The sequence below is a fragment of the Ahaetulla prasina genome, chromosome 14, assembly GCF_028640845.1.
Source record: "Ahaetulla prasina isolate Xishuangbanna chromosome 14, ASM2864084v1, whole genome shotgun sequence".
In the NCBI taxonomy this organism is placed as follows: domain Eukaryota; kingdom Metazoa; phylum Chordata; class Lepidosauria; order Squamata; family Colubridae; genus Ahaetulla; species Ahaetulla prasina.
The window spans coordinates 13,631,695-13,654,522 of NC_080552.1; the positions used below are offsets into that span (position 1 = coordinate 13,631,695).

Consider the following 22,828-nt stretch of genomic DNA (forward strand, 5'->3'; position numbering starts at 1 on the left):
AGACATTCCAGAAGATTCCTCAAGGCAAGCTTCTGAGAATGAATCCTTCAGATTTGCCCCTAACCTCCTTTAAGAAGATTCTCGTGGCTTTTTCCTCATTTTCTTTGGCTTCTCTCTTGTAATATCACCACTGATGATTTTTAAAAAGTTGGACCAGGACCTTGGAGAGCCTGCTTCAAATCTCTGGAGAGCAGGGGCGGTGAAACTAAAATAAATGAGTTAGAGGACATTGATAGAGGAGAGACAAAGACAAAGAGACGTAGTGATAGAGATGGAGACAGACAGAAAGGCAGACAGACAGACAGGCGGGGAATAGGAAGAATGGGTGGAGGGAGGGAGAAAGGGAGGGAGGGAGAGAGATAAAGATACACAGGGAAATAGATAGATCAGGGGTGTCCAAACTTGGTCCCTTTAAGACTTTTGGACTTCAACTCCCAGAGTCCCTCAGCCAGCAAAGCTGGCTGAGGAACTCTGGGAGTTGAAGTCAAAAGTCTTAAAGGGACCAAGTTTGGACACCCCTGATTTAGATACAGTCAACATTTAAGTAGGCAGACAGATAGGCAGGCAGGCAGGCAGATAGATAGATAGATAGATAGATAGATAGATAGATAGATAGATAGATAGATAGATAGATAGATAGATAGATAGATGATAGATAGATAGATAGATAGATAGATAGATAGATAGATAGATAGATAGATAGATAGATATTGCTCCCAGAAGCACGAAGCTGAAGCCTGAAGATGACGAATGAGACTTCGTCAAAACGTCACCAAGACACTTCCAATTTTACGTGGGAGAAAACCCGAATAACCAAGACCTACATAGATAGATAGATAGATAGATAGATAGATAGATAGATAGATAGATAGATAGATAGATAGATGATGGATGGATGGATTGATAGATATATAGATGGATGGATGGATGGATGGATAGATAATTGATGGATGGATGGATGATAGACAGACAGACAGACAGACATACATGAAAGAAATTAGATAGATAGATGGACAGATGGGTTATATATACCCTCTGAAGATTTAATAATTTAAAAAGTTTTGGATTGCGCCGAAATAGACAAAATTACACTTGAATTGAAAGGATTGATGGACTCAGATTTTTACGTAATATGGGAGAGATGGTACAATTGGATCAAAAATAGAAAAAAAATGTGGGGGGAAAATAGAATGTAGATTTAGTAAAAATGTATAGAGTATAGGTGAATACTAGTGTGATGATATGTAAACGGTTACAGTCATGCACAAGAGGTGAATAAGAAGTATTTAATTGTAAAAACTCAATAGAACAAATTAAAAAAAAAAAGAAAATGCAAAATTCAACAAGTTTGAATTGAGATGTAAACTAAAACAAGACGTCTCCCCCACCCCATCTCAAGTATCGGCACTGAGGCACCGAGGCTCACTTGCTGTTTCTGCACTCGAAGCCAAAATTAGATTTTCAGACTCCTAATGCATTTTCTGTGCCAAAGCCAGAAGCGTTATCTACTCAAGACACTTCAAATAGCCCTGTTGCAAGCTTTTTATATTCCGTTCCTGAAAGCCGAGGCCGCATTGGGTGGAAGACTTGTGTGTGATGTCCCAAGAATAGCTAAAAAAAAAGGAGAAAACTGTCTTGAAGCTAACAGGTCAATTATGACTTCTCCCCCACCCACCCCCAGCTAGTCACTAAAGCAGGGGTCCCCAAACTTGACAGCTTTACGACTTGTGGATTTCAACTCCCAGAATTCAACTCCAGCCTGGCTGGAGAATTCTAGGAGTTGAAGTCCACAAGCCTTAAAGCTGCCAGGTTTGAAGACCTCTTGCACTAAAGCATAAAGGGACCTCGATAGTATAAGAAAAACGCTGCCTTTCAAAATGCTCAGCCTTGCTTTCATTGAACTGCTGTGGCTGCAAAGCCAACGCAAGCACATCTTGAGGTTCATTTCGTTAACTGAAGAAAAGCCATAATATGCTCACAGGATCCAGGGGGCGCTGTCAAAGCCACTGCTGCAGCTGAGCTTTGAGGAGCAAATATGTCCACGGCTCACAGTTCGTGGCAGCTCCTTTGGCGAGGAAAAAACGGGATGGTTTAAGTGCGCTGCTGGCAACCTGCGGCCCCCAGAACAGTTGCTTCGGTGCAGAAGAGCAAGTGCAACCTCGGAAGAAGACAGAGTTCTGCTTCTTCACTCTTGCCCTGCGATTCGTGTTCATTGACCACTCTGTTCACCACAGGTGAGGACAAACAGCACCACCATCTAGGACAGGGGTCTCCAACCTTGGCAACTTTAACCCAGGTGGACTTCAACTCCCAGAATTGCCCAGCCAGCAAAGCTGGCTGGGGAATTCTGGGATTTGAAGTCTTCCAGGCTTAAAGTTGCCAAGGTTGGAGACCCCTGATCTAGGACTGGGGTGGAGAACGATGGCCCCTTTATGACTTTGCGGACTTCAACATGGCTGGCTCAAGAATTCTGGGAGTTGAAGTCAACAGGTCATAAAAGGGCCATCGTTCCCTGACCCTGATGTAGGAGATGAGGAGGCTGAGAGGGAAAGCAGGGTTAAATGTGTCATCGGTTTAGAGTCATTGCACAGCCAAGAGAGCCAAGTCCATCCCTCCATGAATTCTGTTCATCCTAATCCAATTCAATTTGAATCATTAGTTGATCAGATTCTTGTGCATTTTTGTTGTCGTTCAGTCTCTGAGTCGTGTCAGACTTTTTGCGACCCCCACCCCACCCCATGGACCATAGGTCACCAGGGCCCCCCGTCCTCCACCGTCTGCCTGAATTCATGTTCATTGCATCAATGACACTATCTAACCATCTCGTCCTCTGCCTTCCTCTTCTCCTTTTGCCTTCCATCTTTCCCAACCTCACCATCTTTTCCGATGAGTCCCAAAGATGCTTTTTTTTCAAGAGGCGGACCATGAATTGTTTGTTTCTCATCCAAGAAGCTGCTTCAGAAGCTTCAGAAGAAGCTTCTTGGATGAGAAGCAAAACGTCTTCAAAGAAAAACCAGAAAGTCCAATTGCCTCTTGAAAAAAAAAGCGCCTTTGGGACAACCATGACCTTGGATGATTGAGAATCTTCATAAACATTTTTGATGAGTCCTTTCTTCTCATTTAGTGGCCAAAATATTTGAGCTTCAGCATCTGTCCTTCCAAAGGAGTTGATTTCCTTTAGGGCTGACTGATTGGACCTCCTGGCGGTCCAAGGGATTCTCAAGAGTCTTTTCCAGCACCATTTTTTATATAGATAGCAATAATAAACTCTTCAGTGCTTTGAACTCAGAGAGTATTCCTGATTGTTTGTGCCTGACATAGTATGCCCAATTCAGTTGATTTGGAATATCCTAAACATGAAGTTGGAGGTTGCAAGCTGCTTGTAAAAGTTTATACAAGTAGTTCTCAATATAGGATTGGTTGCTTAGCGATCACTCAAGGTTATGATGGAGCCTCCAAAAGGGACTTACAATTAAGATTCGAAGTTCTGATGACTGCCCACCCTTCAGTGGTCATGTGAACATATTCTGGATATAAATTGTTTCAACTCCTACCCTCAGAACGACGCTATAGGGCTCTGCACACCAGAACAACAAGACACAAGGATAGTTTTCCCCCGAATGCCATCACTCTGCTAAACAACTAATTCCCACAACACTGTCAAATTAACTATTAAGACTGTATTACTATTCTTCTTCTCATCCTTACTGGTACCTATCTCTTCCCACTTACAGCTATATCCATGCGGCTTGTATCTTTACAACTTATATTGTTTTTATTGTCTCCTAGTATGATTTGATTGCTTATTAGTATCCTATGACTATCACTAAGTGTTGTGTGTCATGATTCTTGACAAATATATTTTATTTTTTCTTCATGTATACACCAAAGACAAATTCCTTGTGTGTCCAGTCACACTTGGCCAATAAATAATTCCCTCAATATTGTCCAACTATTTAAATCTGCACTACTTGTGCACTACTGCACTACTATGCTAAATCTGCACTACTATTAATCTTCTCATTGTTCCCATTACCCATCTCCTTCCACTTATGATTTATATTGATATTGTTTCTTAATTTCTTATTTGTACTCTATGACTATCATTAAGTGTTGCATCTTATGATTCTTGATGAACTTATCTTTTCTTTTATGTACACTGAGAGCATATGCACCAAGACAAATTCCTTGTGTGTCCAATCACATTTGGCCAATAAAATATTCTATTCTATTCTATTCTATTCTATTCTATTCTATTCTATTCTATTCTATTCCATTCCTTCCTAATTTCATTCCATTCCATTCCATTCCATTCTTTCCTAATTTCATTTCATTTTGTTCTATTCTATTCTATTCTATTCTATTCTATTCTATTCTATTTCATTCCATTCCATTCTTTCCTAATTCTATTCTATTCCATTCCATTCCATTCCATTCCATTCCATTCCATTCCATTCCATCCCATCCCATCCCATCCCACTCCACTCCACTCCATATTTTCTATTCTATTCTATTCTATTCTATTCTATTCTATTCTATTCTATTCTATTCCATTCCATTCCATCCCACCCCACCCCACTCCACTCCACTCCACTCCACTCCATATTTTCTATTCTATTCTATTCTATTCTATTCTATTCTATTCTATTCTATTCTATTCTATTCTATTCTAGGCACTCAGCAACTAGCCTGCATTTACACCTATTTGCAATGTCCCACAGTCACCTGAGCTCAATGTACAATCTTGTTGATTTTTTTTTTTTGCCAGAAATCATCATTTACTTCCAGTTACTGGCAAACCGCCCCCCCCCCACAACCTATTGTGGACAATAGGTTTGCTTAACAACCACAGCATTCATTGAACGACTACAGATGCACTCGTGTAATGAATTAAGAATAAGGGCCCAGATTAGATCGGCAAGACTTTTCTTATGTCTCCGGGCACCTTTGAAGAACAGAGTGGCATTTTAGTAATGCTGTGGGCCCTGTACATGTTTTGCCCTCCAACTCTCCCACCCAAGCGTTGGATCAAGAGTCCCGGAAGTCTACCTCTTGCTGACATGCCTTTCTAACGGGGATGTGGGTTTGGCAATGTTTTCTCTGACAGGGGAAAAAAAAATCAGGGATTTTTCCACTACGGGGTATTTTTTTTTTCCCATGGTTATTTTCCATCTCTAAAAAATGTATCAGTTCATAAAGCTAATTGCTAACATAACCCCTGGACACCCATTCCATATCGGTCCATTGGAGCAGCTTGTTTTGAATGACTGTTTCCAGGTTATTATTGCTAGGAAGTGTCTCTCCATGCGCGTTAGTATCCATGCATAGATTCAACATTCTTCTTCATTTCCCCCGCTGGAATTTAAGCAATGAAAGCAAAGTGGGAATGTTCTATTTACAAGCATTTTAATATGAAATAATTCGAAGAGAAGCTTTTAATTCTCTTAAAAGGGATAGAGCATTAATAGCAATTTATTGAGCTTCTTCTCTGGCAAGAATCCGGTCTATTTTAGATGCTTATCCTCTCCATTAAACATAGTGTATTCTCCTCCTGGTTTTAATCTTTGTTTTGCAACGCAATAGATGAGCTCCAATTGTGGGTTTCATGTACCTTTTCTACCGGTTCGGAACGGTGAGCGTGCACATGTGCACACTTGCTTCGCTTGCACACGGTGCTTCTGTGCATGCGCAGGACCTTTTGCGCATGCGCAGCGCATCCGTGATGACGTCCGGGTGGTTAGGTGGAGCCTCCCACCGCCACCGCTACCGAGCGCCGGTTCTTGCTCCAGCTCCTGCAAATGCAAGTAGATAAATAGGTACCACTTTGGTGGGAAAGTGACAGCATTCTGTGCGCCTCGGCCTGTAATCACACTGGCCATATGGAAATGTCTTCAGACAATGTTGGCTCCAGTGGTGGGATTCAAAAATCTTTACTACTGGTTCTGTGGGTGTGGCTTGGTGGGTGTGGCAGGGGAAGGATACTGTAAAATCTCCTTTCCCTCCTTACTCCACGGGAAGGTTACTGCAAAATCCTCATTTCCTCCTGATCAGCTGGGACTCAGGAGGCAGAGAATAGATGGGGGCTGGGCCAGTGAGAGGTGGTATTTACTGGTTCTCCAAACCACTCAAAATTTCTGCTACTGGTTCTCCAGAACTGGTCAGAACCTGCTGAAACCCACCTCTGATGCCTAGGTTGTGTGCAATCTTGTGTAATGCTGGCTTGGAGGTTCTATGCAGGGACCTTAAGAGAATGGTCTGGATTCTCAAATTTAGCTAGGCTGCTTCCTATACGTCATAACCTTATGAGGGGTCGGTCAACTTTGTAGGTATCCTCTTGTATCGTAGGAATGTGGAACATGTACACCATTGTTCTTCCTGAACTACAATTCTCCAAGGATGACTGGAGTGCTGGAACTATAATTCACCAACATTTGGGAGATCTCCAGATCCCACCTGCTGATATATAGTAGTATGATTTCAGGGATCTGTCTAGATTTGGTTGCTTGATTTTGCAAAGATTCGAAAAGAAACACTTTGCTAAAAAAATTCAAAGAACCCTAAATTTGAGGGTTCTATTTAAATACACACTTATGCTAGGTTTTACTTGGCTTCATGATGCTGAGGAACCAAACTACTCATGGTTTATATCTTAGCGTATGGTGAAAATCCAGGTTTTTCTATTACTTCATGGTTAAAACACCTCAGCTTAGTATGCTGGCTAGCCCTTCTGAGGTGCCTTCAAGGATGCCAGAAGAGAACAGATGTGTTGTGACCCAGGCCCAAGTAGGTAGTAGTAGACACAATCAAAAACAGACTTTATTAGAACAGCTGAGAATTAACTCATTCTCAGCGTCTTCCAAACTAAATCAAAGCAAATTCTTCATAACACAACTCTTCAGTCTTATCACCAACCTTGGTCTAATTAGGCAAACTGCCAAAGGCTTTTCTTGGCAAAAGTTCAAAAGCAGAAGATGCCGACAAGAAATAAATGCAGCAAGACAAGGAGCAAGGCTATCAATGCTGTTTTCCGGCAAAGAGCCCAAATGCCATTGCTGGTCTTTTAAACCTTATAGAAGGGGCCAATCATCTCTTGGCCCTACTCCTGAGTCGTCCTCTTTGCTTTAACTGGTCTTGCCTTCTGGCAGTTCTTCTCATGAGTGCATTAGGAACAGGCTCCTCCTGTTCCTCTGCCTCACTACTGTCAGCCTCTGGAGGCTCCAGAGTCCACACATCACTCCCCGATGGCCCTGGCTCCACCTCTGCCTCCGACGCAGAGCCCTCATTTGGGCCTTCCCCAGCCTCCAGGACTGGCCCATGTTTTTCCTCAGCCTCATCGCTGTCCGACTGTGTTGCTAGCTCCGCAGGGTGCTGGCGGACCACAACAATATGGTCCAACTTGACCATCCTCCAGAAAGACAGCAACTCTGTTTCCAGAGGGAATAGCTTCCTGCAAGGCTCCAGCTTCAAAGCATGTTGTGACTAAAGGACAACTCAACCTCAGCTGAGGACTCCACCACCCGCTGCCCTGTGTTATCCCAGCTGAATCCCTCAAATACCCTCATCGGAAACATGTCCGTTTCCAACTCTGGCCAAGATCTGATAAGGCCCATTGCATCTGTTCCCCATTTAGAAGCTGCAAGCTTGTTTCTCTCTGTGTGTTTTCAGGAAGACCCCTTGCATTTGGACCATGGTGCTCAGGCGGAATCCCATCTGGTGAACATTAAGGGAACGATAACATCTCCCTTTGGGAGGGTAGAAGGGTGTGCATGTGTGCGCGCGTTTTTGTTTGGTTTTGGAATTGCGTTTGACTGCTACACACTGATGGAAAACATGATATGTATCTTCCCCCTCTCCCAGCTCCATCTTCCAACAGGCACTGGGCCAAAACGGGTTGGTGGGATGCTCACGGCTTTTAAGTGTAACTCTTCCTTTTTCCTCCATTGAGGACCACCACCAGTGGTACTTGAGGGGTTCTGTGCTAGGAAGGGTAGAAGGCAAGAGACAAAGAAGGAAACTAGTAACACAGTGTGCACCATTGGAAGACTTGAAAGAATAGGTTAGGGACAGATTATCTCAGAGAAGATCTACTGATTGGGTTACTAGGAGTCCAAAATGACTTGATAGCACATAATGAAAACCAGAAATTGGTACAGCAGAGAGAGAGAGACCTAACTTGGAAACTTTCATCCTGAGATGCTATTTTTATATTGATAGGAAATGTTCATTTTTTTTATATTGGTAGGAAATGTTCATTTTATATTGGTAGGAAATGTTTTCAAATTTCAAATATCTATCAACCGATAGGACAATAATCTCTTGTTATTCCTCAACTTCCTTCTAGGCGATTCCACTTGTTCATGAGGTTCTCAGAATCCAAATTCTTTGCTTTTACGATGTAGTTCAGCTTTATTTTCCTCCAAAATTCACACAAGTCACTTAATAGAATAGAATGGAATGGAATGGAATAGGAATTTTTTATTGGCCAAGTGTGATTGGACACCCAAGGAATTTGTCTTGACGCATACGCTCTCAGTGTACATAAAAAGACAAGATACATTCATCAAGAATCATAAGGTGCAACACTTAATGTTAGTCATAGGGTACAAATAAGCAATCAGGAAACAATATCAGTATAAATCATAAGAATACAAGCAACAAAGTTACAGTCATAAGTGGGAGGAGATGGGTGCTGGGAATGATGAGAAGATTAATAGTAATGCAGATTTAGTAAATAGTTTGACAGTGTTGAGGGTATTTAGCAGAGTGATGTCGTTTGTAAAGAAACTGTTCCTGTGTCTAGTTGTTCTGGTGATGGTCTTAGCACCTAAATTAGATGGTCTTAGCACCTAAATCCTTGGGTATATATGATATTTGCCATGATGATGATGATGATGATGATGATGATGATGATGATGATGATGATGATGATGATGATGTTATCCATTCAGTTGTATCCAAATGTTGACCTGTTCAGCCAGGTCTCTCGGCTGAAAAAATGCTTTTAAAAGTAAAAAAAAAAGCCTCTGATGATCGCGTGGCTCAGCTGGGATGGTCAGAACCCTTTAAAAGCATTTTTTCTACAACCTCTTTGGCCAAAGAGGTTGTAGAAAAAATGCTTTTAAAAGGCTCCTCTGGCGATCCCAGCTGCCTGATCATCAGAGGCTTTTAAAAGCATTTTTTTACAACCTCTTCAGCCGAAGAGGTTGTAGAAAAATTGCTTTTAAAAGCTTTTTTTTTTTAAAGTTGCCCACGCCCACCCAGTCACATTACACACACCCCCACCAAGCCATGCCCACAGAACTGGTAGTAACAAATTTTACATTTCACCCCTGATCTAAACCATTGTAAACCATGGTTTACAAGCCACAGTTAGTACACTAGACTAAAACAAACAAGCCAGACCTGGGTGGCTTAGGGAGACGTAGGAACTCAGAACAAGTTCTTCAACTACACTAAAAATGCCTTCCCCGTCTCTGCAGTTTATGATAATTATTTCCAAATTTGCATCTCCTTGGCTAATTCAGCCTATATAAATCTCTTTCAACTTTGAGGGGTGGTGGGCTTTATTTTAAGGAGAAGGAATGTCCTTCCCAATGAGTTCCGCTCCTTGGCGTCTGATGTTGTTGGACGCCGACTGAGAAATCACACCCTTTTGATGTATTTACTGGGCTCCAGTAGAAATGTTAGTTCTACCTGCAGCATGCAACATGCCAAGAATCCTGATACTGCAATGTTTTATCTCCACACAATGAAGTATGTAATGCTAATGGCGATGTAACAAGCCATATTTCACAGCAAAGGAGGAATCGAATCCCGGGTTTTTTGGGGGGGGGGGCAAGGCTTGTCCAGAATTGTTAATCAACCCCCGGAGTCTAAGAAGTCTAAGAGAAACCACCCTGACAGTTCAGTTCTCAGATAATAAAAATGAGCCAAGCATTATAAATAAATGTAACCCTCCCTCTGAATTTTCCCCCATGACATAAACCAGACCTCTTTTATTCCCCTATTTTTTTCTTTTTTTCTTCCTTTCTTTTTTTTCTTTTGGCAAAGCTAAAAAATTCTCCATTGGAAGGAAACCTACCCTTCTTCTTTCTTTTGTATGTGTGTGTGTGTGTATTCTTTCCCTCCTTCCCAGAACTGGGAATTAGTCTTTGGTGCATATGCTCTCAGTGTACATAAAAGAAAAGATACGTTCATCAAAAACCATAAGGTACAACACTGAATGATAGTCATAGGGTACAAATAAGCAATCAGGAAACACTCAATATCAATATAAATCGTAAGGATTCAAGCAACAAAGTTACAGTCATACTTAAGTGAAAGGAGATGGATGGTGGGACTGATGAGAAGATTAATAGTAGTGCAGACTTAGTAACTAGTTTGACAGTGTTGAGGGAATTATTTGTTTAGCAGAGTGATGGCGTTCAGGAAGAAACCATTCTTATGTCTAGATAGATAGATAGATAGATAGATAGATAGATAGATAGATAGATAGATAGACAGACAGAACAACCCATACCATCTATATATCATCAACTATTTAGACATGATTGAATGGAAGATGGATGGATGGATGATAAAATCGCTCCCAAATTGCTTACTTGCTTGCTTTATTTGTCTGTCTGTCTGTCTGTCTGTCTGTCTATCACATTTTTTAACCGCCCATATCCCATCTGATGAGAAACACAGCTCCAAGGTGCAGTAGCCTGACATACATATGGAAGATCAAGGCGAAGCTTTCCCCGTGCTCATAATAAAAGACAAGACAGGCATACAACTTGTCACCATGGCCACCTGGTCGTAAGTGTGGAAAAATGGTCACAAGTCACTTTTTTCAGTGTCGTCGTAACTTCAAACGGTCGCTAAATGAACTATTGTAAGTTGATACAACCAGGTAGATATAACTAGATAGATAATGTAAGTTGATATACAATAGTGGCCAAAATTGTGGAAACCTTTTGAGAAAAGTGTCTTTTTGAGGTTTGATGGCTAATAACACTTTCTTCTTTTTCTTGGAGTCCCAAGATAATCCTATTCCACTGCTGGAATGGCCTGGGAATAGCCCAGACCTTCACCCAATTGAAAATCCATGGAGCCGACTAAAGAAACTGGTTACTCAGAAGCAACCCAGCAATAAAAGCCAGTTAATAGAAGCAATCCTTCAATCTTGGTTTCACATTAGAACAGCTTCAGAACTCAAAGACTTGGTTCACTCCATGGGAAGACGTTGTAAGGCCGTAATTCATGCTAAAGGTTCCCCAACTAAGGATTCACTGACATGGGGATCATTTTTGTATATCTCGTTTTTTCTACGTGTTTCACTTTTCTTCTTTATACTGTAACTGCTGTTCTAATGGCAAATCCTTCCTGAAAGTTATTGCATTACATTCTTGATTCAATTATCTTTTCATTGATATATAATTTTATGGTACTACTCAAAAAAGAAAAAAAAAGTGGTGTTATTAATTAGTTTTAGAAAATACACTTTTCCCAAAAGGTTTCCACAATTTTGGCCACTCCTGTAACCTGGATCATGGGTATAAAGAAGCTTGTTACCTGTACAATTGCACAGTGCAGCAAACTAACATTCTGAGGCAGAACTGGGACATTTGAAGGAGCTGTTCGTCACAGTGAACATGTGTTTTGAATCAAGGGTCCGTTTGCACATAACTCTGCATCTCCTGGTATGCAATATTATGAAATGCTAGTGTGTATGTGTGTGTGTGTGTGATATACCCTTGCAATTTCTAGTTTTTAAGCTTTTCCCCTCTTCTTTCTCCCCTCCCCCTGCTCTTACTTTTTAGCTTGTGACTGCCACCCTGTCGGCGCAGCTGGAAAAACCTGCAACCAAACCACCGGGCAATGTCCGTGCAAAGATGGTGTCACTGGCTTAACGTGCAATCGTTGTGCCAAAGGCTTTCAACAGAGTCGCTCACCTGTAGCTCCCTGCATTAGTGAGTAAGATAAGATAACCTTTATTGTTTTGTTTTGCTGTCTTATTGTGAGCACATGGGACCACATTAAAAGTGAAATTCTGTTGCCTGCTCCCAAAAAAAAAAGTACCGTATTTTTAAAAAATTCTACCTACCAGGTATTCATCTGGCTAATCCTTAGCCTGGTCAGCTTCTGTATGTTAGTTCGCTCACTGGTTTTGATGTTGGGGCTAGTTGGGGCTAAAAAACAGCTTCTGAAGCACAGCTGATCGTCGGAGGGAGTTCCAGTGACTAAAGCAGGCGAAGCGCGGAAGAGGTAAGAGAAGGCAGCAGCTGTTCCGGGTAGCCATTTTGGGCACCGCGCCTCGTGTTTCCCACCTCCAAACGCATTGCGTTTTCAGCAGCTATATGCTTTGGCGATCCCCGCAGCCTTGAAGGGCTCTCAAATGGAACATTTGGAGGCTGAAAACATGACGCGCAGAGCCCAAAAACACAAGCCATTGTTGATGGCAATCTCTGCAGCCAGGAAGAGGACGCATGGAGGCCAAAGGTTGGCGGCCGGCAGGTGGGCAGGGCTACATTCAAAGTATAAGACACACCCAAATTTTCAGCCTCTTATAGGAGGGAAAAAGTGCATCTTATACTCTGAAAAATACGGTATACATCCACCCATACACATATATAACACCCATATACACATGCTACACAGAGAGAGAGATACACACAAACGTATACATTTATATATACATATATTTATATATACATTACATTTATATCTTCTGCCAACCTAGCAGTTTCGAAAGCACGTAAAAATGCAAGTAGAAAAATAGGGACCACCTTTGGTGGGAAGGTAACAGCGTTCCGTGCGCCTTTGACATTGAGTCATGCTGGCCACATGACCATGGAGACGTCTTCGGACAGCGCTGGCTCTTCAGTTTTGAAACGGAGATGAGCACCGCCCCCTAGAGTCGGTAATGACTAGCACGTATGTATGAGGGGAACCTTTACCTTTACCTTTATACATTTATATATACGTATACATATTAATCACCGTCCATTTCGACTACATAACAGAAAGAGGAAACTTGAAAGTTCATAGGGTTGATGCTATATGGAACAAAAGTGTGATTGAATCTGGATGTTCTGCTTTGGATACTACAAAGCCCCTGCCTAGAAGGTAACAAGGAAAAAAGATTGTGAAAGGAATGTGTAGCATCCCAGATGATACTGTAGATCCTGGTCAAGTGTCGCTTACATGCCATGTCCTGGATAGAAGGAAGTGAACTACCAATAATCTTTTCTGCTGTCCTCACCACTCTCTGCACTGCCTTCCTGTCCGAAGCAGTAATGCTTCCAAACAAGACTGTAATGCAATATGACAGGATGCTCTCGATTGTCCCTCTAGAGAAAGTGGTAAGGACAGGGGAAGGGAAATGTACTTTTCTAGTGCCAGTATATATTCTGCACGTTTTTCATGCCACACTTGGAAGGGAAAAAATAAACTTTTTTATCCTTGAAGGACCAAAGAATGTGATTTATTATTTGATTGACTGATTTCTGAAACAAATGTAGATGGCCACTCGACTCACACATTTAGACTTTCAACATTTAAAAATCCAAAAATATAAAAACCCTAAAACATCAACCCCCCCATCCCATCATGGCAACAACACAATCAAATCAACTACTTGATGGGCTGTCTCTCCATTCATGGTCTGCTGACAAAAATAACATTTTAGGGCCTTTCAGAAAAGCTACAAATATTCTTTTCTATTGGTATCACGCAACAAAATTAACCCAGTGATCGAATTAACTCATTTTCCAGGGTTTCAGAACAAACTGTGCAGTCACCAATGAAATTAGTTCAAGCCCTCTCCAAAACCTAACCAAGGTTGACATTAAGTAACCAAGTTTTTTTTAAAAAGAAAATCAAACTAACTGTGATTAGCATATTGTCAAAAAATATAGCCATGGCGTCTTCAACTGGTAGCTATAAGTTTGTTGTATGAATCCAGCCACTGGGATTGCAGATTAGTAGAGCAGGATCCACCTGCCAGGCATCTGTTACTGTTAAATCAGTCTCCTTTAAATAGTAATAGCAACAGCACTTAGACTTATATACCACTTCACAGTGCTTTACAGCTCTCTCTTAGTGGTTTACAGAGTCAGCCTCTTGTCCCCCAACAATCTGGGTCCTCATTTTACCCACCTCGGAAGGATGGAAGGCTGAGTCAACCTCGAGCTGGCCAGGATCGAACTCCTGGCAGTTGGCAGAATTAGCCTTCAATACTGCATTTTAACCACCATGGATGGATGGATGGAAGGAAGGAAGGAAGGAAGGAAGGAAGGAAGGAAGGAAGGAAGGAAGGAAGGAAGGGCAATAGCAATAGCACTTATATACCGCTTCATAGTGCTTTTACAGCCCTCTCTAAGTGATTTACAGAGTCAGCATATTGCTCCCAACAATCTTGAGTCCTCATTTTATCCACCTCGGAAGAATGGAAGGCTGACTCAACTTTAAGCCGGTGGATTTGAACTGGCGAACTGCAACTAGCTGTCAGCTGAAGCAGCCTGCAGTACTGCACTCTAACCACTGCGCCACCTCAGCTATAAAAACAGCCCTTGGTTTATCAAATTTGGGATTAACTTTCATGCAAACTTTCAGCTAAATCAGCTAAGAAAGCTTTTCACTTTTTCCCCCCAGAAATCCCTGTTGTCAACCCAACATCAGTAGTTACCAGCACTGAGGAACCAGCAGGTAAGTAACCATTGAATTGCATATTTGAGTACTGTATTCAGGGGTGAGATTCTACCTGTTAGGACTGGTTCGGGTGAACCAGTAGCTCCGACGATCATCTGGGAGCAAACCAGTTTGCTCGACGATCATATGGGCCCACCTGCGCTATTTTCCTACCTATATCTTCTCAGCTGATTAGCACGGTAGAGCAGATTGCCGCACAAATCAGCTGTGTTACTCCTCCGAAGAGACCAGAAAGTGAAGATTTCTTCAAACTGTGCACACGCATACGGTGATCACCGAACTGGTTGTTAAACCAGGAGGATACCATCACTGACCGTATTCTTAGTCACTATATTTCTAAATTCCACTTCTTTCAACTTTTTCCTCAAATCTTGACTCCTCTGTCCCGGGGAAGATGTGGTCACTAAGAGTTGGTAGTCCTTTGATGGCATATAAGCCAACAATGGATGAAGGATGAAGTTGTCTGAAGGTTAAATCATTGCAACTGGATGACTGAGAATCTTTGTCAATATATTGCAATGCATTTTGGAGAGGAAACCCCTGAGGTTGTCATGGCAAGGGTTGATACAGTCCAACAACTCTTTGCCTAATTGGTTTACTCTGCCTGATGAAGTTGCCTGAATGGGCAGCAAAATGTCTCTCAAACTAACAAAAAAATGTTGTAATTCATTGTTGGAATGTACTTGGAATGTACTTGTATGCAACAACTACAGTTGTATTCAGCCAGTAGATGGTAGTGTTTACAAGTTTGGATCTATGGTATATATTCTATGCTCTTTCATTCTAAGTAGAGTTTCCCGTTTCCTGTTACAGTTAAAACAGTTGAGCAGTAAAGCACATGGTGACTGTACACTTTGTTTGTTCTGTGATACTATATATAAACCTAATTTCTAACAAAAAAATTAATCCAGTTGCAATGATTCAACTCTAATGAGAATCTTCATCAGCATCCATGGATGTTTTCATTGTTCTTCCCAAGTTCATACATGATCTATATGTAGCTTTTTCATGATTTGTTGAAATTTTTCATTCCTTCCATTTGTTGGCTGGGTGTTGTTGTTGGTTTTTTGCCCTTCTAACATTTTTGTGTCACTGGTGAAGATGTTGGATAGAACCAGCCTAATTCATAACGTGTTCTAGAAAGCATTGCACAGGATACAGATGGGCCCAGATGTATGGAATGGAAGTAACTTGAAACTTCCCACCCTTAGGTTACCGGCAGGAATTTACACATTGATGAAATACTACAAAAAGAGCATTTGGGTGGGACTGTGCCTTGAGATTTCTTTCAAGTGAAGTTTCACCAAGGTCTTCTTGGTTCAATTATGGAGGCAAAGAAGTCCGCAGGCTCAAAACTCCTCAAGAAAATAGTGTGAATAATCACACTTAGATGTCACTTGTTTACTTGTGTTTTGTCAATCGCGTATGTTCTTTCGGGAACCAAGGCGGGGGGAAAAAAGATGCAAGAACTTAAGAAAGTATGCATGTTCAATTCTGGAATTAATTTTAGAAATTCCCTTCTTTAACATTCCAAAGGAATGGAATGCATGAAAGAGCGAGGAACAGAAACAGAATGAGGGAATTACTGTATTCTGCATACCAATGGCAAACCTATTCTTCCAAAAACAGGTCTCAGTCAGCGATGGGTTTCGCATATTCTTGGCACCGGTTCGCCGTGCACACGCTCGCTTTGCGCGCACACGAGCCTTCCGTGCATGTGCCCGGCCATTCACACATGCACTTTGCTTACACATGTGCCTTCCGCATGCACCCGGCCTCGAAAACGTGACTAAATAGGACCCGGCATTACGGGTGGGCGAGGGAGGCCACCCTTAGTCACCGCTACCGGTTCGCCAGAACTGGTACAAACCAACTGAATTGTGCTGCTCTATTTTTGCCGTTGAAATTGGGCCAACCTGAGGGCCATAAAGGACCTACTAACTGTAGACGCCCAACCTCCTCCTGTTGCTGTTCTCTCAATCCATCATCCCACTCAATCAATGCTCAGCCGATATTTTCTGATGGTTCCCCTCTATAGACATCTGCTGAAATTTCCATGCTAAAACTAAATCTGTCACCGGGTTTGGCTGGAAGGATGAAAATGGCCAGGTTTCCTTCAACTACTTTCTTTTTCCTCAATGTAAAACAATGTTTTAAATCCTCTTTATTTTTTGGATAATGACCAAAGAACTCAACAAAGCGTCCATAGTTTGTTTTCTTTCTTTCAGATTTTCCTCCAAAGAGGTGGGGTGGGAGCGGGGGGAGAAACCCGGTCAGCAAATTTCCTTAATACCAGCCAGCACCAAAACCCTTTGGTCTCTGAAACCTGGCAGAGACAAAGACATAGAATACAATAACAGAGTTGGAACGGACTTTGGAACAGTGGTGAAATGTAAAATGTGTTACTACCGGTTCTGTGGGCGTGGATTGGTGGGGGGGGGTGTAATGTGACTGGCTGGGCGTGGCATACTTTTTTTTTTTAACTTTTAAAAGCATTTTTTCTACAACCTCTTCGGCCGAAGAGGTTGTAGAAAAAATGCTGTTAAAAGGCTTCTCTGACGATCCCAGGTGAGCCACGTGATCATCAGAGGCTTTTTTTTCTTTTAAAGGCAAAAAAAATGCTTTTAAAAGAAAAGAAAAGCCTTTTTTTTTTTTGGCCTTTAAAAGAAAAAAAAAAGCCTCCGATGATCAGGCAACTCAGCTGGGATCGCCAGAGCCTTTTAAAGCATTTTTTTCTACAACTTCGGCCAAAGAGGTTGTAGAAAAAATGCTTTTAAAAGCCTCTGATTTATTCTAGTTGAGTCAAGACGATCATCAGAGGCTTTTTTTTTTACTTTTAAAAGCATTTTTTCGGCCGAAAAAAAAATGCTTTTAAAAGTTAAAAAAAAAAAAACCCTCTGATGATCGCGTGGCTCAGCTGGGCATGGGGGAGAGGCAGGGGTTTTTGCTACCAGTTCTCGGAACCACTCGCTGCCATCGCTACTGGATCGGGCGATCCAGTCTGAACCGGGAGTATTTCACCCCTGCTTTGGAGGTTTTCTAGTCTAACCTCTGCTCGAGCAGGAGATCCTAAACCAGTATTGGCGAACCTTTTTGTCACTGAGTGCCGAAACAGGAGCAAGTGTGCGTGTGCAGGGCAGCACCAGAGACCGGAAGAGCAGCTCCCCAGCGTGCATGTGTGGGAGAGCCAGAAACTGGAAGAGCAGTTCCCCGTTTTCCGGCAAGCATATGCGTGCCGGTCACCTGGTCTTCCAGTTTCTAACGTGCACGCACGCACAAAAAATAGAATAGAATAGAATAGAATAGAATAGAATAGAATAGAATAGAATAGAATAGAATAGAATAGAGCAGAGCAGAGCAGAGCAGAGCAGAGCAGAGCAGAGCAGAGCAGAGCAGAGCAGAGCAGAGCAGAGCAGAACAGAACAGAATTCTTTATTGGCCAAGTGTGATTGGACACACAAAGAATTTGTCTTGGTACATACACTGTCAGTGTACATAAAAGAAAAGATACCTTCATCAAGAATCATAAGCGCCAACACTTAATGATAGTCATAGGGTACAAATAAGCAATCAGGAAACAATCAATATCAATATAAATTATAAAGATAGAAGCAACAAAGTTACAGTCATACAGTGGAATAAGTCATAAGAAGGAAGGAAGGAAGGAAGGAAGGAAGGAAGGAAGGAAGGAAGGAAGGAAGGAAGGAAGGAAGGAAGGAAGGAAGGAAGGAAGGAAGGAAGGAAGGAAGGAAGGAGTGGGAGGGAGGGACAGAAGGAACAGAAGAAAGAATGGAATGGAATGGAATGGAATGGAATGGAATAGAATAGAATAGAATAGAATAGAATAGAATAGAATAGAATAGAATAGAATAGAATTCTTTATTGGCCAAGTGTGATTGGACACACAAGGAATTTGTCTTGGTGCATACGCTCTCAATGTACAAAAAAGAAAAGACACGTTCATCAAGAATCATAAGGTACAACACTTAATGATAGTCGTAGGGTACAAATAAGCAGGAAACAATATCATCGTAAGTATACAAGCAACAAAGTTACAGTCATACAGTCATAAGTGGAAGGAGATGGGTGGTGGGAATGATGAGAAGATTAATAGTAGTGCAGATTTAGTAAACTAGTTTGACAGCTGGCCAGCGCGCATGCACGCACTGGAAACATGAAGCTCAGCTTCCCGGTGCGCATGTGGTTGGGTGGAGCTGGTTTCCAGCTCTCCCATGCACACAAAGTCCAGCTGGCTGGTGCACATGTATACGACAGAACCCGAAAGAGCAACAGGTGATGGGCTGGCATGCCTGGAGAGATGGCTCGGTGTGCCACTTCCAGCACAAGAGCCATAGGTTCACCATCATGGTACTATACCATTGCAGACTGGTGGCTGTCCGGTCTCTTCTTAAAAGCCTCCAGTGATGGAGCACTGAAGGCAACTTCTGAAGGCAAGCCATTCTACTGATCGTTTTCACCATCAGGAAATGTCTCCGTAATTCTAGGTTGCTTCTCTCCCTGATCAGTTTCCATCCATTGCTTCTTGTCCTGCCTTCAGATGCTCTGGAGAATAGGTTGACCTTTTCTTCTTTGTGGCAGCCCCTCAAATATTGGAATGCTGGTATCAGGTCTCCCCTAGTCCTTTTTTCCATGCACAAAAAGTTTCACAAAGTAGCATACTTTTGGGGGCAGCCACATGTTAGCTTTCCGAGGGCTTGAATGTTCTTAATTCCCGTCGTATCTTCTCATGCACGAGGGGACAAACAAGTGCAAATGTACGGGTTCTCAGGGAAAAAACCATGCACCATTTAAACACAAACATTTGTGCTGTTTTCTGCAAAAGAATTACAGAGTGCTACAATAGAAGAAGCTTAGGTGAAAACATATGCAAAGCTAATAAGGACCAGCAGTGGAATGACGTTCAAGAATTGCCACTATGTAGGCATTTATTGATTACAGGAATAGAACAGAACTTTTTATTGGCCAAGTGTGATTGGACACACAAGGAATTTGTCTTGGTGCATACGCTCTCAGTGTACATAAAAGAAAAGATACCTTCATCAAGAGTCATAAAGTACAACACTTAATGATAGTCATAGGGTACAAATAAAGGTACACTCAATATAAATATAAATCATAAGGATACAAGCAACAGAGTTACAGTCATGCAGTCATAAGTGGGAGGAGATGGGTGATAGGAACGATGGGAAGATTAATAGTAATGCAGACTTAGTGAATAGTTTGACAGTGTTGAGAGAATTATTTGTTTAGCAGAGTGATGGCGTTTGGGGAGAAAACTCTTCTTGCGCCTAGTTGTTCTGGTGTGCAGTGCTCTATAGCCTCCTTTTAAGGGTAGGAGTTGAAACAGTTCATGTCCAGGATGCGAGCGGTCTGTAAATATTTTCACAGCCCTCTTTTTGACTTGTGCAGTATACAGGTCCTCAATGGAAGGAAGGTTGGTAGCCACTGTTTCTTCTGCAGTTCTAATTATCCTCTAATTATCCAATATTATCTAATATTGCCTGCCGCAAAGATTAAACCTATGCCCATTGATAAAACACTAAAAAAAAAAGGCACCTGATGGAATAGTATAGAGGGGCATTTTCTTCCTTCCTTTGGAGTGTTGCAGAGGTCTTCAGGAAAGATTAACCCATCAACGATCACATCCAGATGGCTTCTGCACAGCCATGCCAGTCTCCTCCGTGACATTAACTGCTAGTGAGCGAACTGTACAATAAAATGTTGGAGAATCAAGGGGGCTCCTTCTTAGGTTTAAGGAAGCAGGTCCTTCCTCACAATCTTCAAGAAGGTAGAATAATAGAGTTGGAAAGGACTTGGAGGGCTTCTAGGCCAACCCTCTGCTCAAGTAGGAGACCCCATGCCAGTGATAGCTAACCTTTTTGCCATCGCATGCCAGGAGCAGGGGGGGTCATGCGCGGCCATGCCCACACCCATAATTTTATGTGCCCTGACCCCGCGCAATGGCATGTGACCCCCCCCTACTCCCCCCGCTCCTGGCACGCGATGGCATAGCAGGCCTATCACACCGGAAGTTGGCAAATGTACCGTTTCTGGCCTCCAGAGGGCCTCCGGGGGTGTGGGGGAGGCCTTTTTGCCCTCCCCAGACTCCTAGAAAGGCTCTGGAGGCATTTCCTGACAATTAGAACAATTAATCAGTGGAAAAATTTACCTCCAGAAGTTGTGAATGCTCCAACGCTGGAAGTTTTTAAGAAGAGGTTGGATAACCATTTGTCTGAAGTGGTGTAGGGTTTCCTGCCTAAGCAGGGGGTTGGACTAGAAGACCTCCAAGGTCCCTTCCAACTCTGTTATTCTATTCTATTCTATTCTAAAACTACCACGTCCTCCCACGTCTGGGCCATTAGGTACCACAGTGAGAGACATCAAAGAAGGAATACGTCAGGAAAAGGGTGGAAGCGAGGGATCGGTTTCAGTAAATTGCCCTTCCAGGTTACATCCCAAAAAGAAAACATGCACATTTTGTTAGAATGTATACCGAAGGATCTTACAAGAGTTTTGGTTGGAAAAATATAAAACAGACTGAATGAGGAACTTTGGTAAATTCAGCAAAGGAAGTCTGCTAAGTAGTCGGCGGAATTATCTGTGGTTTTCTTTCTACATACCCTGCTCCTTGTTCAAATATATGTCTTTTGCTTTCTGCCAAATGTTCCCAAGGATTCTCTCTCTCTCTCTCTCTCTCTCTCTCTCTCTCTCTCTCTCTCTCTCTCTCTCTCTCTCTCCCTCCCTCCCCCCCCCTCTCTCTCCCTCCCTCCCTCCCTCTCTCTTTCTTGTCTACCCTTTGTAATTCACCCACCTGGGTATAGGATATGGAAGATAGACCATGCCAACTTCTCACCATGGAGGAAAAAAACTTAACAGTAGCAATAGCAATAGCACTTAGACTTATATACCTCTTTATAATGCTTTACAGCCCTCTCTAAGCGGTTTACACAGTCAACATGTGGGCCCCCAAAAATCTGAGTCCTCATTTTGCCAGGGTCCTCATTTTGCCGACCTCGGAAGTGTGGAAGGCTGAGTCAACCTCAGGATCGAACCCGGGATCGAACTGCTGGCAGTGGGCAGAATCAGCCTGCAATACTGCATCCTAACCACCAGGGCTCTTTAACAGTCTGCTAAGTGCTGATAACCAACTCTATTCCTTATACCAGAGTTTCTCAACCTCAAGGTGTGTGAACTTCCAACTCCCAGAATTCCTTGGTCAACCATGGCTGTGGAATTCTGAGAGCTGAAGTCGCTTTCTTCCAAGCCATCGTAACATCAAATGGTCGCTTAGCAAACATTCGTAAATTGAGGAATGTCAAAATCACAAAGGGAGGCAGCATAGGAACAACCAACCAGTCTCTTGTTACTAGTGTGGCTCTTCTCCTTGGAGCATGTATTTCATTAATGTTTTCTTAATTCCTGGAGCATTTTTAGCCCTGATGTTAGAGGTGAATGGAATGGAATGGAATGGAATAAGAGTGAATGGAATGGAATAAGAGTGAATAGAATAGGATAGGATAGGATAGGATAGGATAGGATAGAATAGAACGGAAGGAAGGAATGGAATGGAATGGAATGGAATGGAATGGAATGGAATGGAATGGAATGGAATGGAATGGAATGGAATGGAATAAGAGTGAATGGAATGGAATGGAATGGAATAAGAGTGAATAGAATAGAATAGAATAGAATAGAATAGAATAGAATAGAATAGAATAGAATAGAATAGAATAGAATAGAATAGAATAGAACGGAAGGAAGGGAATGGAATGGAATGGAATGGAATGGAATGGAATGGAATGGAATGGAATAAGAGTGAATAGAATAGAATAGAATAGAATAGAATAGAAAAGAATAGAATAGAATAGAATAGAATAGAATAGAATAGAACGGAAGGAATGGAATGGAATGGAATGGAATGGAATGGAATAAGAGTGAATAGAATAGAATAGAATAGAATAGAATAGAATAGAATAGAATAGAATAGAATAGAATAGAATAGAATAGAACAGAATAGAACAGAATAGAACAGAATAGAACAGAATAGGAGAGAACGGAAGGAATGGAATGGAATGGAATGGAATACCCTCAGGTGCTTTAGAGAATAGTTTGA

General features: G+C 42.1%; 1 protein-coding gene across 4 annotated transcripts in view; it reads left to right on the forward strand.

Moving 5' to 3' along the window:
- The window catches only part of NTN3 (netrin 3), a 149,559-nt gene that overhangs the window by 90,137 nt on the left and 36,594 nt on the right, over positions 1-22,828 (forward strand). For all 4 annotated transcript variants that reach the window (XM_058157491.1, XM_058157490.1, XM_058157492.1 and 1 more), the window contains 2 exons: positions 11,805-11,954; positions 14,638-14,691. In XM_058157491.1, the coding sequence (XP_058013474.1) occupies positions 11,805-11,954; positions 14,638-14,691 (204 nt within the window). The remainder of the gene's footprint in view (positions 1-11,804; positions 11,955-14,637; positions 14,692-22,828) is intronic.